The sequence below is a fragment of the Engraulis encrasicolus genome, chromosome 6 (genome assembly GCF_034702125.1).
Source record: "Engraulis encrasicolus isolate BLACKSEA-1 chromosome 6, IST_EnEncr_1.0, whole genome shotgun sequence".
In the NCBI taxonomy this organism is placed as follows: Eukaryota; Metazoa; Chordata; class Actinopteri; order Clupeiformes; family Engraulidae; genus Engraulis; species Engraulis encrasicolus.
The window spans coordinates 26,566,776-26,583,140 of NC_085862.1; the positions used below are offsets into that span (position 1 = coordinate 26,566,776).

Consider the following 16,365-nt stretch of genomic DNA (forward strand, 5'->3'; position numbering starts at 1 on the left):
AATGTTGACCCCCTCAAGTTCTGACAATTTCACTACCTGTCAGTTGAAAGAAACTTAAAATGGTTGACAAATCTAAACCAGGGATGTCAAACTCAGGCCCAGGGGGGCAAATCTGCCCATTTGAGTCATATTTGCACCTCAAGGTTATCTCAAAAGTGTATTAGTTTGCCCTCAAACACTACTAATACAAAAGACTTGTACAGGAATGACTGCGGGCCCAGGCCAGTGAAACGGCTCACACTCATGCAACAGAATGTGCAGATATTTGAACTATGATGGGGAATCAAATTTACGTGTAAATATGGGAATTGTGTGTGTGCACAATTTAAGTCTTTTAAAAAAAAAAAAAACTTTGGTCCAGATTTTGGTGTTGGGCCTCGGCCAATGTGAAGAGTTTGTTTTTACACCACTGACGTAAACAAATGAGAAGTCATTTACGTACAGACTGTTACTGTCTGCATGGCTGTTTGCACTTCACATAAAACTGAAATTGAGAGGCATAAGGAAAACCTGGCCATTCCATGTATCCTGTTGCACTCATCCAAGGACCCATGACTTGCATACCGGTTAGCCTAGTAAACCAGCGCCACCCGCTGGGCGCCGAAAATGTTCAGCTGCGAGTGGGTCTGGCCTCGACACTGGCTGGTTTATCAGGCTATTATTGTCCATTATTTTGGCCCTAACTATGTACTCTTGCTGCTTTTATAAAAATGTAAACTGACCCCAGCTGTATGTGGGTCAGTAGTGGTATGTTTTTCATTTTTAACGTTGCACGCCTCTTGTTGCAGACTGCATGCATCACTAAACCTCTGACCTTTGAATTGTATCGGTCCCATCCCGTGGATGTAGTTGTACGGGTGGCAGGATGACAGGTGGCAGGCTTCCAGGGATGTTGGAAAAGGCGACCTAGAAAATCTTTGTTAATAGGGGCAGCCTGTCTGGACCTTATGCAGACCAGTCTTGTCTTAAATTCAGAAGCCTGGCTAGACCACGTTCTGAGTGTAAGCGAACTGAACGATGTGTCCTGAACAAGTTGTTACCACTTTAAAAGTTTGGCGATAGCTCCTCCTCCTGGTATGCGTCAGAAGGTCAGCTGCCGAAGAGGTCACAGGCACGTCTATGATTAAGATGGCGGCCTCCTTGTGTAATCAGGTGAGCCTTTACCTTTTTTCAGATATCTATGTGTTAAAATGTAAAGAAAATCGGAACGGTTTCTCACGACATGGGGATTGCAGTCTCGCCTTCCATTTAGTCACGAAAAGTAGATTTTGTCTTCGTGTGAGCTGTTTTGGAGTTGTAACTGGCTATCTGATGCTCATACCGGTGTGCTCTCGTGGGCCTCGAGTATGCAGAAATCATTACTACAGAGTTGTATATTGCCTAATTTCGTCTTGGTTTGTAGCCTCCCAACGGTGTTTTGTCATGAAGACTGATTAAAAAGTCATATAGGCTACTCACAAACGAGTTTAAGTAGTGGGCCGTGTAGTGAAATCAGTGTTGTCACGTTTGTAGCGCTAAGAATGGTGTGGTGACTGTAAGTTACTCTTAACTTGACAGTCACTCAATAAAATGTGTATGTGATTGCTGGGAAAACCAACGTTAATGACGTCTCTTATGGCACTAATAGTAAAATAAGTACTTTTGTTGACAATGAATGCACAACTTATCTGGTTCAAATGTTACGTAAATATTGACCACGGGGTGTATTTCTTCCATGCTAGCTATGTGTCAGAAGAACATGTCTACTGTTGTCCAGTCGGTCATACACATCTGCAGCACTACACGACAGAGCGCATGTCTACAGAATATGTGGACCCGCAGTAAATTCACAAGTAAGGCGAACTTTATTTCAAAGGTCAAAGTCGCTAATGTGATGAGTTGTATTTTGAGCATTGTACAGCAGCACACTTTGAAAACTACAACAGGCTGTTTTGAGGGGAACAGAAAATGATGTCTGATGTTTTACTTGATGAACAGTGTGCACAGGTGCGATATGCATCAGGTGGTGGTCGCCGCAAAGGATTCCTGGGGGAGTTTATGGATAACCTGAAGCAGGAGTTGAGTAAAAACAAAGAGATGAAGGAAAGCATCAAGAAGTTTCGAGAAGAAGCACAGAAGCTGGAGGAGTCCGATGCTCTGCAACAAGCACGAAAAAAATATGTGAGCATATTGTATTGCCTTTAAACCACGTATCCGACCTACCATGACACTAATATCTTTAACTAAGCTGCCATTGTAGATTTTTTTTTCTTATGTCTTCATTCATATATCTTGCTTTAGAAAACCATTGAGTCTGAAACGGTGAAAACTTCACAAGTACTAAAGAAGACATTCGGATCCCTTTCAGAAACTGTCAAAGAGGTAAGACTGGTGTAACTTCCATTCTAGAAGTAGAATTTCACTGCATTCCAATTATCTTCCATTTTAGAAGTAGAATTTCACTGCATTCCAATTATGGTAGTTCAGAGCGTAGTTATACCATAGATTTTCTATTCTAATGCATTAAGAACGTCTCTGGTTATACCTTTTTTAGCATTTAAATCACATGGAGTCAAGGTGTGATTGAGTACATTGTATTGCATATTATACGCGTATAAGGGTGTGATAACATGTATTTCTTGTATTGTGTGTGTGTGTGTGTGTGTGTGGTTTTTTTGTTTTGTTTTTTTTTTGCTTTAGGGATTAGAAGAGGTTACTCGAACAGATATCGGCAAGAAGATCAAAGAGGGGGTGGAGGAAGCAGCAAAGACGGCCAAGTCCTCTGCAGAGACCGTGAGCAAGAGTGGAGAAAAGCTGGGCAAGACGGGCGCTTTTAAAGCCATATCACAGGTATTACACTGATGTGACAGCTGCTAAAACAATTCACACGTTCTTCGCAACATGTGGGAAACTTGCTTAAACCTCTCCAGACACTGAATAGAGCTGCTGAGTAGTAAATTTTTGTTAGAGCTTGTTTGACCAGATATATGTATACTTGGTTTAGTGCCAATAATAAGAGACTCTGCATTGTCTCTAGGGTCGGAGTGAAAAACATTTTGAACGCTGAAAGTGTGGGAAAAAAAGGTTCACTGCATCAAGGTTTTGATGCCTCTTGAACTTGTGTGTCTCGGATCAATCCCGAGCAACCACAGTCCAATTCAATCCTGTTGACGTGAATATTACATGACAACCATTATTTGCTACAGCAATATCAGTTTGGTTAGTTGGTGAAGGACGATTTGGACATTAATGAAGGTGTAGGTGGAGAAACCACATGGTAACTAGATTGTTCTGATTGGTAAGGGTGGGTTTCGAACCTGCTGTCACCTGATCAGGCCAACCCAAGAAAATAACATAACTAAATGAGTCAGGCTGAACTGTAGCTACATTTTTTTTAACTTGAAGATTTTATATTACCAACTTTGTATTACCAACAGTATTGGCATGAAACGACAATCAAAATATGTTCATTTCTGTTTATCTTGACGTGGTTTGCACTGCCTTGACAAGGGAAATTTATGTAGCCAAGCACATTCCATAAAGGGAAAGGCAGATAGTTTCACGAAAGCAACTCTGTTTGCATTGCTATGTGCTTTACTTAAAGTTTGGTACATACCATCAAAAGTAAATCGTTAAAACGATAAACAAATGTCACTCCAGTCCAGAGAGCAATTAACTTACATCTCAACAAAACGTCTCAACGGTGTCTTTGGGTGCATCCCAATATGTGACCTTGCCTCCTCCACTTGTGCTTGTCTCCTCGTCCCGCCTCCTGGCCCCTCCTCCGTGGAGAAAACGATAAAGTTTCCCAGCTGTTAGCCTTGCCACAACAACTTTTGAGGGACTGTTTTTCATTCACCATCCCAATTGAAAATGAGAAAAAGACTTTACAATTGAGCTTTTGCAAGATATTGAAATGTGATGGATGACATCACTGACGACAGCATTATGAGAAGCAAGTGGAGGAGGCAAGGTCGCATATTAAAATGAACTCTTTGTCTGTCTGTGCAGGGCATGGAATCTGTCAAGAAGGAGATAGACGACCTAGGGCAGAGTGGACCCTACAGAGCTCCAAGCAGGTTACGGAAGAGGAGCGACTTCTCATCCAAGGGCGCTGACGAATCCAAAGTCTTTGAGGCTAACGAGTATGTCAGCTGTTGATGACAAGCATTCTCTGTTTTCTCTCTGGTCTTAAATTACATCATGAGCTCATTTTAGGTGCTTCTCTTGCTTGGTTCTGATGTGTACATCTCAGTTTTATGTTGTGTTATCTGGAGATCAAGGAGACTTACTTGAAGTGAAAATCTCTTTTGTAGTATCTATACTTTCTGAATAATTAAAATAATATCTAATTCACTTAACTATCAAGGCAGAAGAGTTATTTTGTATCATAGTGAACTAGCTGGGTGAGTTGGTTGGAAGCATGTGGTACTGTCTAACCTTTGAATAATGCATAAACTTCTGAATAAAACTTAATTCCGCTTTGAAAACATCACCTTGTAAATGCCTCATGATACAGAATTAAATGAAAGTGCAATGTACATTCAATGGAACTATTTCATTCTGAATTATTAATTTGGAATTAAAAAACATCATCATGTTAACATGGACATTGAGACAAAAGAAGGTTGCAGATGTTTCATTAGGCTCTTCTGCCCCTCAGGGAGGCCATGGGGGTGGTTCTTCACAAGGACTCCAAGTGGTACCAGCAGTGGAGGGACTTCAAGGACAACAACGTTGTTTTCAACAGTGAGTATTTCTGGGCTCTGTTTTAGCAAGTGCCTGCAGCTATTGTTTTGGCATGCATCGTTTATTTGATATGTTTCAGATCTTCACCCCTAAAATGCTGGCTGCCTGCCTTGCACTTCGACAGCCCAACATGTCTTTCCAGTGTGTGTTGCCTTTTCACCAGTAGATGGTGCTGTTGGTCAGTCAAAAAAAGAGACATGTTTGCAGCGCAATGGTTGTGGACCCTAATTTTAATGGCTGGCTGCCTGCCTGCCTTGCACTTCGACAGCCCAACATGTCTTTCCAGTGTGTGTTGCCTTTTCACCAGTAGATGGTGCTGTTGGTCAGTCAAAAAAAGAGACATGTTTGCAGCGCAATGGTTGTGGACCCTAATTTTAATTTATTTAAACCTGGTAAGAGCTTGCTTATCTGAGCTAGAACATGCTTAGGTTTTCAGATTTCACATTTGTCTCTTGATGTGCATGGATTAAGCTGAATGGTGTTAAGTGTCAGATGACGGTGAGGGGGGAAATAAGTGATGGTGATTGCTGGCGGAATGTGAACGGGGGCTAATTGACTACTGAATGTTCTAGTAAACGGTGTTAGTGTTCCTAAAGCTCCTCATTAACCTTGTGGCTAATGAGGTGTCACTAACGAGGACCTGGTAATGAGTACTCCAAAGATCCAGAAGACCGTGTGTGTGTGTGTGTGCGTGTGCGCGCGCAAAGTTTGGTAAGCGTGGTCTTCAGCCGTAGAGAGCAGTGCAGTGTGAACGAATGATGTCAGCAGCAGGCAGCTAAGTGTGCTATCCAAGAAATGACACGGGCAATCAATCGTGGTGTCAGTTCTTCTGTCACCAGGGGCTGCGCCACCAAGGACATTTAGGTGTTTAATTTTCACCTTGTATTTGCCCTGCGTGTCGACAAGTATTTGCCTGGTAAACATGCCTTCCAAAGAAGTGTCTGTGGTGATGGTGGTGGTGGTGGTGGTAGTGGAGTGGGGCACACTGTGTGTGTGTGTGTGTGTGTGTGTGTGTGTGTTTGTGTTTGTGTGTGTGTGTGGAAAGGCCTGTCTATGAGAGGATGCTGTTCGTTTGCCTCTGGAGACTTGCACATTCAGGGCACTGTATATCGGCTCTATTTGACTTTGTGTGAAGAGTGTATATTGACTGTCTTTTATATTTGTTTTTTTGAGGGGGGTGGGGGGCTTTTTTGGCCTTTATTGTGACAGCACGGTGTGAGAGGAGATGGGGAAACGAGTGTGAGTGAGAGATGGGGTAGGGCTGGGAAATGACCCAGGCTGGACTTGAACCGGGGGGGGGGCTAACTTGTTTTGCATATTGCATAGTGACCTTTCTTTGTATCTTCAGGATTCTTCGCAATGAAGATGAAGTACGACGAGAGTGAAAACACCCTGGTCAGGGCCTCACGTGCAGTCACTGACAAGATGACCGATCTCATAGGTAACCTCCTACTCCAATACAATGTATTGTTGTCATAGTTATAAACTATGAAGTATATAAAAAAAATAAAGTATGAAAACTAAAGTATAAAATCTTGCAAAACTGCTGTGTAATGCAAATATAAATATGGTCGATAACAGTTTCGAAATGTGTTTTATGTACAGGGTTCATATTGAAACCCATATGTGTATTATGTGAAATCTGATGACTATGTGCTGTGTTGTTGTGGCAGGTGGGCTCTTCTCCAAGACGGAGATGTCTGAAGTTCTGACGGAGATCCTGAAGGTGGACCCATCCTTTGATAAGGACGCCTTCCTGAAGCAGTGCGAGAAGGACATCATCCCCAACATCCTGGAGGTTAGCAGAGATGTATGAAGTACTGCACTGGAGGAGTGGAGTAGAAGTACAAGTATTATATCAAGAAACTGACTTCAGTAGAAGTTAGACATGTTCCGATCCAGGTTTTTGCACTTCCGATCCGATATCGATATTTTATTTCACTTCCGATCCGCATTTTTTGCCAATATCGGCGGCTGATCCAATCCAGATATCGGATCGGGACACCCCTAGTAGAAGTAGAAGTGTTCTTCTATTATATCATACTCAACTTGAGTAGAAGTGTTCTTCTATTAGATCATACTCAACTGGAAGTACTAAGCATTCAAAATGTCTTGTACTTAAATATTGCAAGGAGAGTACTGAAAGTAAGTACAGGTGATTAAGAAGCCGGTACTCAAGTGCTGAATGTACAAGTAGAAGTATTTTAACATTACTAGTGTTCTGAAAGTAAAAGTCTATGTACAAAAGTCCCTGCTGTGTAAGTAAGTTAAGCCTAAGTAAGTAAGTCAAAAGTGAGCTCAGATGCATCATTCTCATAAAGGCGAAGGGCTCTCACAAACACGGGTTAACCACTGCCTGCCAGGTCAGCTATGCAGGCATAGACTACTTCAATACATAAAAAAATGTGTTGGAGTAAAAGTATTAAATTCAGCTTAAATTTGTTGTCACGTTAAAGTGGACCTCCGGGATTTTGTAATATTTACAAATATTTACACTCGCAGTTTGGCATAATAACTGTTTTGTTTTGAATGTTGTTTTAACTGGATAAGACTATTTTTGGGGGCAGGCTACCAATAGCCGTTCACTTTCGCTATCTTAGCAACATGGACATGTGAATTCACAAGGACGGCATGGACTGTGAAAAAAAAAACGTTCATGACACATTGTTTACACCCTGGCTGACTCGGAAATGAGGTCCGGTGTCCAAAATCCCGGAGGTCCACTTTAAAGTGGAAGTAAGAGGAAAAAATAATGCTCCAATATACTTAAAGTAGTTCTACTTCGTGACTATACAAGTCTGGAGGTTAGTGTGGAGCAGTTCTACTGTATGTTTCTTCTCCTGTCATGCATATTCCATTTGCATCGTATCAGATTCCATTAGAAAATGGTAAGGCTTTTGTCATGCACTGTAGTGTTACTGTGACTGGTCATTCATCACTTTTATTTCCCCTACCTTTTTTTCTGTGATATGTAGTCTATGATCCAAGGAGAGCTGGAGGTGCTGAAAGATTGGTGCTATGAAGCTGTGAGTGTTGTTTTTACTGACCTCTTGGAAAATAGATAAGAATATGTCCGCCGGCAAGTCATATCAACCTCTAACTTCTCTTGCTTGTTTTCCAGACCTACAGCCAACTGGCACATCCCATTCAACAAGCCAAGGCTATGGGCCTGAGGTTCAATTCCAAGATTCTTGACATTGACAACATAGACGTGAGTCTCTGTTTTACATGACGCTTTAGAAATGTTTATTCATTTTAAATCTTGTTTCAATTTTTTTAAGCCATCAGTTGTACATTTTGTTCTGTAACATTTTTTCAGTTTGTGAGCATATTATCGCACTTCTGAGGAATGTTGTTTTTCCATCAGACTCCAAGATCTATTATTCTCTTATATTATTTATTCTGCATGCGATGCGATGTGTTACGTTATGCGTTACGTGCATCTGCTTGTGTTTTGCTGGGCAGCTGGCCATGGGGAAGATGATGGATCAAGGTCCCGTGCTCATCATCACCTTCCAGGCCCAGCTCGTCATGGTGGTCAGGAATAGCAAGGGGGAGGTGGTGGAGGGAGACCCGGTGAGTTGCCCTAGGGGGGCGTTGAGAAGGATACAGCGTGGGGACGGGGCTTAGTTGGGGGGCATTAGTTGTGTTTTATTTTTCAATACTAAGGGGTATGTTGACAGGCTTATGATGAGGTCAAGGGGGCGTTTGTTCAAAAAAGGTTGAGAACCGGTGAGTTGCTCGCTCAAAAATGCAGCTTCAGCTCCAGCTTCAGACATCTGCTCTTGTTACGGCATCTCTCCATAATTTGCCATCAGGCTTTGGTTGGCCACTTGTGTAATACATTTGTCCTACATTTGGCCAACCAAAGCCTGATGGCAATTATGGAAAGATGCCATATTCGAGTCGTATGCCTCTCTGAAATGTTCAGACAAATGGTTGGCAGCTTGGAAATGCCTTATTTCCCTCCTTTTAAAAAAAAGAAGAAATGTTGAATCAGTTTTTATTTCGTGCTGACAGATTATTTTAAACAAATATCAGGTGTTTCTGTGTTCACGGTGGCAAACAAAATGTCAGGCCAGGTAAGTTAGTTGGACTGTTTCAAAGGCAGACGTGTAGTTGGACTGTTTCAAAGGCAGACGTCCTCTCGAGCCAAGTGTTTGCCTGTTGACTCATATCCCTGTAGCTTCCAATCACATAAATCAGTTCAGCTAGTTAGGGGGTATCCAAAAGGCAGATTTACTTTACTCAACAGCTATGAGTCAAATATGCAAATATGCTTGGAAAACAAGAAGAATCACTGCACACTGGTGGATTCTTCTTGTTTTACTCTTTTACACTTTACCAGCACCTGGAAACTGTGTGCATAGGAGCTTCAGATCTTTTGAGTTATGCAAAATATGCTTTTTAGCAGTGTCTGTGGAGTGGGCTGTGAAGTAAGGTTTGCATGACAGAGGGCTAACAGTGTCTGTGGAGTGGGCTGCGGTAGAGTAAGGGTTTCAACAGGGCATCTAACGCTTGCGTGAGTCTTCTGTGGCAATGATTTACCACTAGTGATCTCACCAACTACAATCCACCAGGCATGGTCAATTTCAAACGTGCCCCGTTGGGAATGTGACCAGACCCTGTTCTCCTCAGTCACCTACTAAAACGCACCCCACACTCGTAAATCTGGCCCAGTGACCTCAGGTGAAGCTACCGCGTACTATTACAGAGGGGGCATTTTTCAGCAAGACCGACACTTACCGAGCAGAGGAGGGGGGTCTTTTCTCTTGCTGCCAAAAAGGAAACTTGAGGTCTGTGGGATTTATGTGGTTTTCTGCTTAGCGCAGCCAACACAACCTTGGCCAGCTGTGGGGTATTATCAAGGGTGGGATCTTGAATGCTTGGTGGTCAGTTATTCATCGCTTCCCTATTACATGATTATGGAAAGCCTTGACAACACGCAAGTGTTTACTATGAATGCAAACAAACCGAGAGCACTTACTTGCGCTCTCTCCTCACTACTCTGTTGGTTCACAGTAGGTTTGGAACCCACTCTCTTGGCCATTTCTCAATGTCAAGTGTATGAGGCTTAGAAGTGTGTCAACCTAATTAGTCACGCCCAGTGATTGGATGCTCCGCAGAGTTCACCAAAGAGAATCCAATCATTGGGCGTGATTACGAAGGCTGATGCACTTAAAAGGGTGCACACTAGACTTTGAGAAATGGCCACTGTCTTTTCTGTCTGTGTCCTTCCCCATCATCCTTCACTGTCCTGTTCCATTTAATCAAAAAAATGCCACCAAAAACAAAACCTGCTGTGGATGTGTAAAAATAAGTTATAGAGGAAATAAAAGCTGTGGAGCTTGGAGTGGGATCCACCTTCTTTCAGGTAAATGCAAGGAAGCCAATTCCTCACTGTCCTGTTACATTTAATCCTAAAAGGCCACCCTAAAAAACTTAAGTTAAAGATTTTTTTTATGGCTTTTTGGGACTTTATTTTCGACAGACAGTGAAGAGATGGGGTAAGGTTGGGAAATGACCCAGGCCAGACTCGAACCTGGCTGCCCCTTGGCATGCAAGCTAGGGATGCAAACGATTAGTCGATGAATCGACTTTAATCGATCAATGCGTAAATCGATTAAAAAAACATTAATCGCAATTAATCGACAATTTAACTGACAAGAGACCCAGGAGAATGGGTATGTGAAGAGGTGTGTGAATAGTGGGAATATTTAAATCACCTTTGGATTAAAGAATTGAAATGGAATTAATTTAAATGTGGTATTTTATCTCAATTTTTTTAATTAAACTTTTAGATTAATTAGATTTTAGATTAGAATTAGATTAGATTTCGATAATGCAAGCCTATATGTGGGGGGGCTTGGCGTGCTGCACCACAGCACCCCCTTGGTTACCTCCGCCAAGGAGATTATATGATCATCTGGGTTTGTTGTTTGTATGTATGTTCGTTCAAGGGGCGTGTGTGTTACTGTCCACCAGAGGACAGAGGTGTGATCTCCTCAGCTTTTTTTCTAGTGTAAGACGTTTTTGTTGTTAAACCATAACACTGCCGACCTTAAATACCCTTCTTCTTGTGTGGTGTTGTGTGGTCCACAGGAGAAGGTGCTGCGGATGATGTACGTGTGGGCTCTGTGTCGGGACCAGGAGGAGCTGAACCCCTACGCCGCCTGGAGGCTCCTGGACATCTCCGCCTCCAGCTCTGAGCAGATCCTCTAAGACTGTTTTCAGGCCCACCAGAACGGTGCCGGTGCCCACGCCCACGCCAGTTACGCTCAGAACTGAAGTGCTTACCTGCAAACTACCCGCTTTCATACCGGGCTCTGAACCTTTCCCACGTGACCATTTGCTACCAAGATGAACCACGTTGTCACGGTTGGCACACAAAAAAAAAAAACGATTCGTTTTCGGTTTACTTCACAAACCAACTTTCCGGTTCCAGAACACTCAGACTTGCAGCGTGAACACGCCTGCCGGTTCGAGAGTAAGGTGCGGGAACGGGCACCGGCACAGTTATCTGTTGGCCTGAACGCGCTTTAAGAGGAGCAGCAGCCCCACAGGAGCATCGAGGAGGAGCAGAGAGGAGGGGGGTTAGAGGACATTTGAAGACTGGGGGTGGGGGGTATTTGAGGAAAGATGTTGGGTGGGGAGGTGGGTTTGGAAAGAACTGTAGAGGCTCACCAAGCGGGGGGTGGGATACACATATTTCCCACCCACGCCGTGAGTCCCATCAGCTTGTAGCCAAAAAGATCACATCATGTTGCCTCACCAGACTGTTTGATGCCCTCGCCAACAAGTGTTCTCAGACTCGGGGACCCAAGTAAGGAGTCAAACCCCCCCATCCCCCCCCCCACCCCCACACTCTGGGGAGCTAACTCAAGGGAAAACACTGGTGAAACCCCAACCTCCCCCTCTCTTCCGTCAAAGTGAAATCCACTCACGGTGAAGCGACCATCATGAGCTGTCAAGAAGGTGGACGCCAGACCACAGAGATTAGTCATTCTTGCCCAAGCTGTTGCACTAACAGAAAGGTTTTTGTTCAGATTTTTACTGTTCCAATTATTTTTTCCGGAGCCGGGGGGAAATGAATTTGGGGTTCCAAATGGTTAACCTCTCGCCGGGCCCCATGCTTTCAAATTCATGTAAGGTGGACACGATGTCATGTATTTCATAAGTCCAACATGGAAATCAAACATTATTTATGAGGCATCAGTTCTATGGGGGAAAAAATGCCAACATGATTTTAACGACCCATTGCTCTAAATCATTCTGTTTTTCCACTTGCCTTACAGTTAGAATCTTGGAATTGTTCTGTGGTTGTAATTGCAGACTGTATTTTTTTAAATAATTCAGCCCTTTCAGACTCCTTCATTGCTTCCTTTGATGTTTATATTTGGGCTCAAGTCAATGTAAGACATGGAGACATGGCAAAAAAAAGTGTGCGGTTTAATTCCTGGCTCAGTAGCCTACCTCTCTGCAGGGATTGGTGTTGGTAGAGTTAGACCGTCAGAAGACCACCTCAGTCTGTGATGCTGACAGGTCACGGCTGGGGGCTGTAAGAAGCTGATCTGTGATGTATACTGTATTACACGCTCGTCTCCTCTCGCCTGGCGTCCATATGCAGTGTGGACTTAAGCTGCTTAAACCCTCTGGGTGTGTTCCAATATGCAACCTTGCTTCCTCCACTTGTGCTTGTGGCCTCGTACCAGGAAGTTATATGTCATGATGACATCACTGACAACTGCATTATATTTCAATATCTTGCAAAAGCTCAATTGTAAAGTAATGTTCTCGTTTGCAATTGGGATGGTGAATGAAAAACAGTCCCTCAAAAGTTTTGTGGCTAGGCTGACAGCTGGGAAACTATTGTTTTCTCCATGAAGGAGGGGCCAGGAGGCGGGGCGAGGCCACAAGCACAAGTGGAGGACGCAAGGTCGTATATTGGAAGGCACACTCTCTAACTGCCACGGTGCAATGTCTGACACTCCCCACTAGCTCAAAAAAGGAAGTTCCATGCAACACAACAAATAAAAAAACTGTAAATCCTCCCTTTTCATACTTGAAGTTTTGTCAAAGGAAGTTTGAAATCCTTCCCAACCACCTTGATTTGTCTCTTGTGTCAAGGTGTGTTTAAAAAAAAAAAAACCTCACACCTGTTATGCTTTGTCTTCATTAACAAGATGAACATATGCTGGAAAGTGACACCAGCATGCTTCCCACAGTACAGTATTAGCCACAAGTTGCATCATTCAGCCCTACGAATAAAATGACTGCAACACATGAAACTGATTCATGGATTTATAAAAAAAAAAATGATTCAGGTTCCATAAACTGCAGTGCTAACCTAAACATGAGGCATTAATAGCAAATGATGAGGTTTAAAAATTGGACTGTTGCAGGTAGGGCTGGCACGGTTCACAAAATTCGCCGTTTGGTCCATATCACGGTATGAAGGTCACGGTAGGGTTGCCAACCGTCCCTTGAAATACGGAATCGTCCTGTATTTAGAGATAAAAGTACGGGTTCCGTATTGAACTGAAACGGGACACAGGACGTTAAAATGCAAGAAATTACATCTAAGAAATGCTAATTTTTCTGGGGGACAACCCCCAGACCCCCGGCACGATGAAATGTCCCGTATTTTTTTCATTGACAGTTGGCAACCCTAGGTCACGGTCTTCGGTTCTCTACGGTTCTCGTTTTTTTTGTTTTTGTTTTTTTTATTCATAATAAATGATGCACTGGGAACATTAAACCATATTTATACAATTGCAATTATAAAGTGATGATGCGTAAGTTGAATTTGACCTTTTGCATGTGTCTGAGAACCGCCTCTTGTGCTAACCTGCGCTTGCACTTAAGTTGTCGTGCTGATGTGCGCTGTCTGAGCGTTCCAAATGCCCTCTTTCAATTGGCTAATAGAATCAGACATATCACTAAATATCCTTATTAGCTGGGTCTCTTACCGTCCAAAAAGGGCCTAATCGTTACGCGCTGGATAGAAGCACCAAAATCGGTGTAGACCTTCCTTAGGGTGTTCTCCATCATTTCAGAAGGGGTGCCCCAAATTTCAATGTCATTAAGGTCATTTTCATGGGGTAAATCCAAGATGGCTGCCCAAAACGAGCCAATAGTAGTAAAATGCTGCACTGCCTGGACATAATGGTGTCATGGGCCAATCCACCTATTTGTGTGTGATGTATACAAACTGAACTTTGAAAATATGTGCAAAACTTTCCATGAAAACAATGTTATATATGTCTTATTTAGATTCAAAAAGAGGAAAATCATAAAAACCATGGTCAGAATGAGATCACTCTACAATTGAGAACTAATTTCTGGGCAGTTAGCTATTGAACCAACATTCATTAAGAGTTTTAAAAACTTGCAGTGGGTCATATCTATAAAATCCAAAAAGAAAATTGTGGTTAGAAAATTTAGGGGAGAAGAGATAAACCCTTGAACTGGGCCACACATAACTCTCCCAATGTTAGCATGCTAGCATTAGCAGGTTCAGACACTCAGTCTGCTCTTCAGACAAAGATAGATGGCAAACAATAATTGTAATCCCACTTACACATGCACACACACACACAAACTACTACTACTTCCTTAGGACCCCCTCAATGATTTAAGCCTAGGAGTCCAACTGAAATATCCATATCAATCAAGTCAATAATACATGTACATATCAAGTGTCAGTGACAGCTTGGATGATTTACTATAGGCCATTACAAAATAAAATGTATGCTGATGTTCAGATATGTATATCTCAGTCCTAAGTGTACAATGGAGTGATAAGGGCATTTATGAATATATCATATATACAGTATATTGACAGATACTTTATATTTTAAAAGAGCAAAATGGTAACATGTCTGTTTTTCATATACTTTTGGCTTTAATCTAGATGACATGTTGGCTACCTAACCACTTAATTTATTGTTTGCTGGTTATTTTTTTATTTGTGGGTGTGGTCCTTTATTTAAAACATGTCTGCCTGCCTTCCCTCTCTCACATAGGCTACTAAAATAGTCTTTCAAAAACTTAAAACAACAGCATGTGGAAATCCTATTGGCTTTGGAGGGCTAAAGTCAAAGTAGCCTAAAAGTCATCAAGACTATACTGTACTCTACTGTATTGCACTGTACTGTACTCTACTGTACTGTACTGTACTGTAATGTGATATACCGTACTGTACTCTACTGCACCGTGCAGTATGCTACTGTATTATACTGTACTGTACTGTACTGTACTGTACTGTACTAGACTGCACCGTACTGTATGCTACTGTACTGTACTGTACTTAACTAGACTGCACCGTACTGTATGCTACTGTACTGTACTGTACTGTACTTTACTTTACTATACTGCACCGTACTATATACTACTGTACTGTGCTGCACCGTACTGTATGCTACTGTACCGTACTGTACTGTACTATACTCTACTGTACTTTATTATACTGCACCGTACTGTATGCTACTGTACTGTACTGTACTGCACCGTACTGTATGCTACTGTACTGTACTGTACTATACTCTACTGTACTTTATTATACTGCACCGTTCTGTATGCTACTGTACTGTACTGTACTGTACTGTACTGCACTGCACTGTACTGTCCTGTACAGTACAACTACATAGAACTGAAACATGTAGAGCATTCTGAGGACATGTACAATATTATGCAAAAGGGTGTAGTGGGAATGAGTTATGTTACTGTTACCACTCAAAATCTTGAAGGTTAAAAAAAGTCTTGTGGCATTTTGTTTGGGCGGGGGGGTATGATAGACTATCCTTCCTCCCAGACTATTTGTGTGCCTTGCATATCAAGAAAATGAGTACAGGTAATGATTTACTTTCATATGATAATTGTTTTTCTATATAGATATTTCTCCTATGGGTAAGGGTGGCACAAGACCTACGGTACATGTTGTCCATCAGCTGTCAGTTTTGATAGCAACTTAAGTACTCAATGATTACTGAGCTAACTAATACAACTTTTGGCACAAGTACTAGGTGAGGACTTGTCTGCAAATAAAAAAAAAACAATTTACCTCTGTCTTCTTACTCAACATATACTAAGAAATCATTTCCATTTAATTTAAACTGAAGCCATACTGTGGCCTACATGTAGGCCTATATTGAGTAATCTGTAATGCCATATGCCATTCTAAAGATGACTGAAATGCTCTCACAATATGCACAATGCCTTGTAAAAATATAGAATTAGGTGATCTTATGGGGTTCTTCATACATATGGAAAGGTCCTGTCTTTTACCCTCTCTCATACAAATAAAATACGTTCATCTGTTATGGAAATTAGAGGATGGAGAACCTGCTACCTAGGGCATCTTGCACTGACACTATCCCATTCAGATCGAGCATTAGGAGCAGTCTATTCTCACCATAGTTTTAGTGTGGGCAATGCTCATTTTAATTCAGACCAAGAATCTTCTCAAATCGTTCACAATGTTACATGCTGTCAAGCACGTAAGTACAGACTCACCCATACTTTCACACTATGTACATTTTGTAGTTTTATCAATCTGGTCGAGCAGACTACCCTTGCTTCATCTCTGCTGAGGACTATATTAACATTTTCAGCTAAGTATAATGCCATGTAATAACA

At 42.1% G+C, this 16,365-nt stretch overlaps 1 protein-coding gene across 2 annotated transcripts; it reads left to right on the forward strand.

Moving 5' to 3' along the window:
- The first annotated feature begins 925 nt into the window (after window positions 1–925).
- Window positions 926–12,779, forward strand: timm44 (translocase of inner mitochondrial membrane 44 homolog (yeast)). 2 transcript variants are annotated; one of them, XM_063201076.1, is made up of 13 exons: window positions 926–1,152; window positions 1,722–1,832; window positions 1,978–2,160; window positions 2,281–2,361; window positions 2,680–2,829; window positions 3,991–4,124; window positions 4,643–4,728; window positions 6,077–6,169; window positions 6,402–6,526; window positions 7,704–7,754; window positions 7,850–7,939; window positions 8,194–8,304; window positions 10,831–12,779. In XM_063201076.1, the coding sequence occupies exons 1-13, from the start codon at window positions 1,120–1,122 to the stop codon at window positions 10,948–10,950; spliced, it is 1,368 nt and encodes a 455-aa protein (XP_063057146.1). In that variant the 5' UTR covers window positions 926–1,119; the 3' UTR covers window positions 10,951–12,779. The 2 variants fall into 2 exon arrangements, with proteins under 2 accessions (XP_063057146.1, XP_063057147.1); XM_063201077.1 differs by lacking the exon at window positions 926–1,152 and adding an exon at window positions 1,157–1,344.
- Window positions 12,780–16,365: the final 3,586 nt, after the last annotated feature.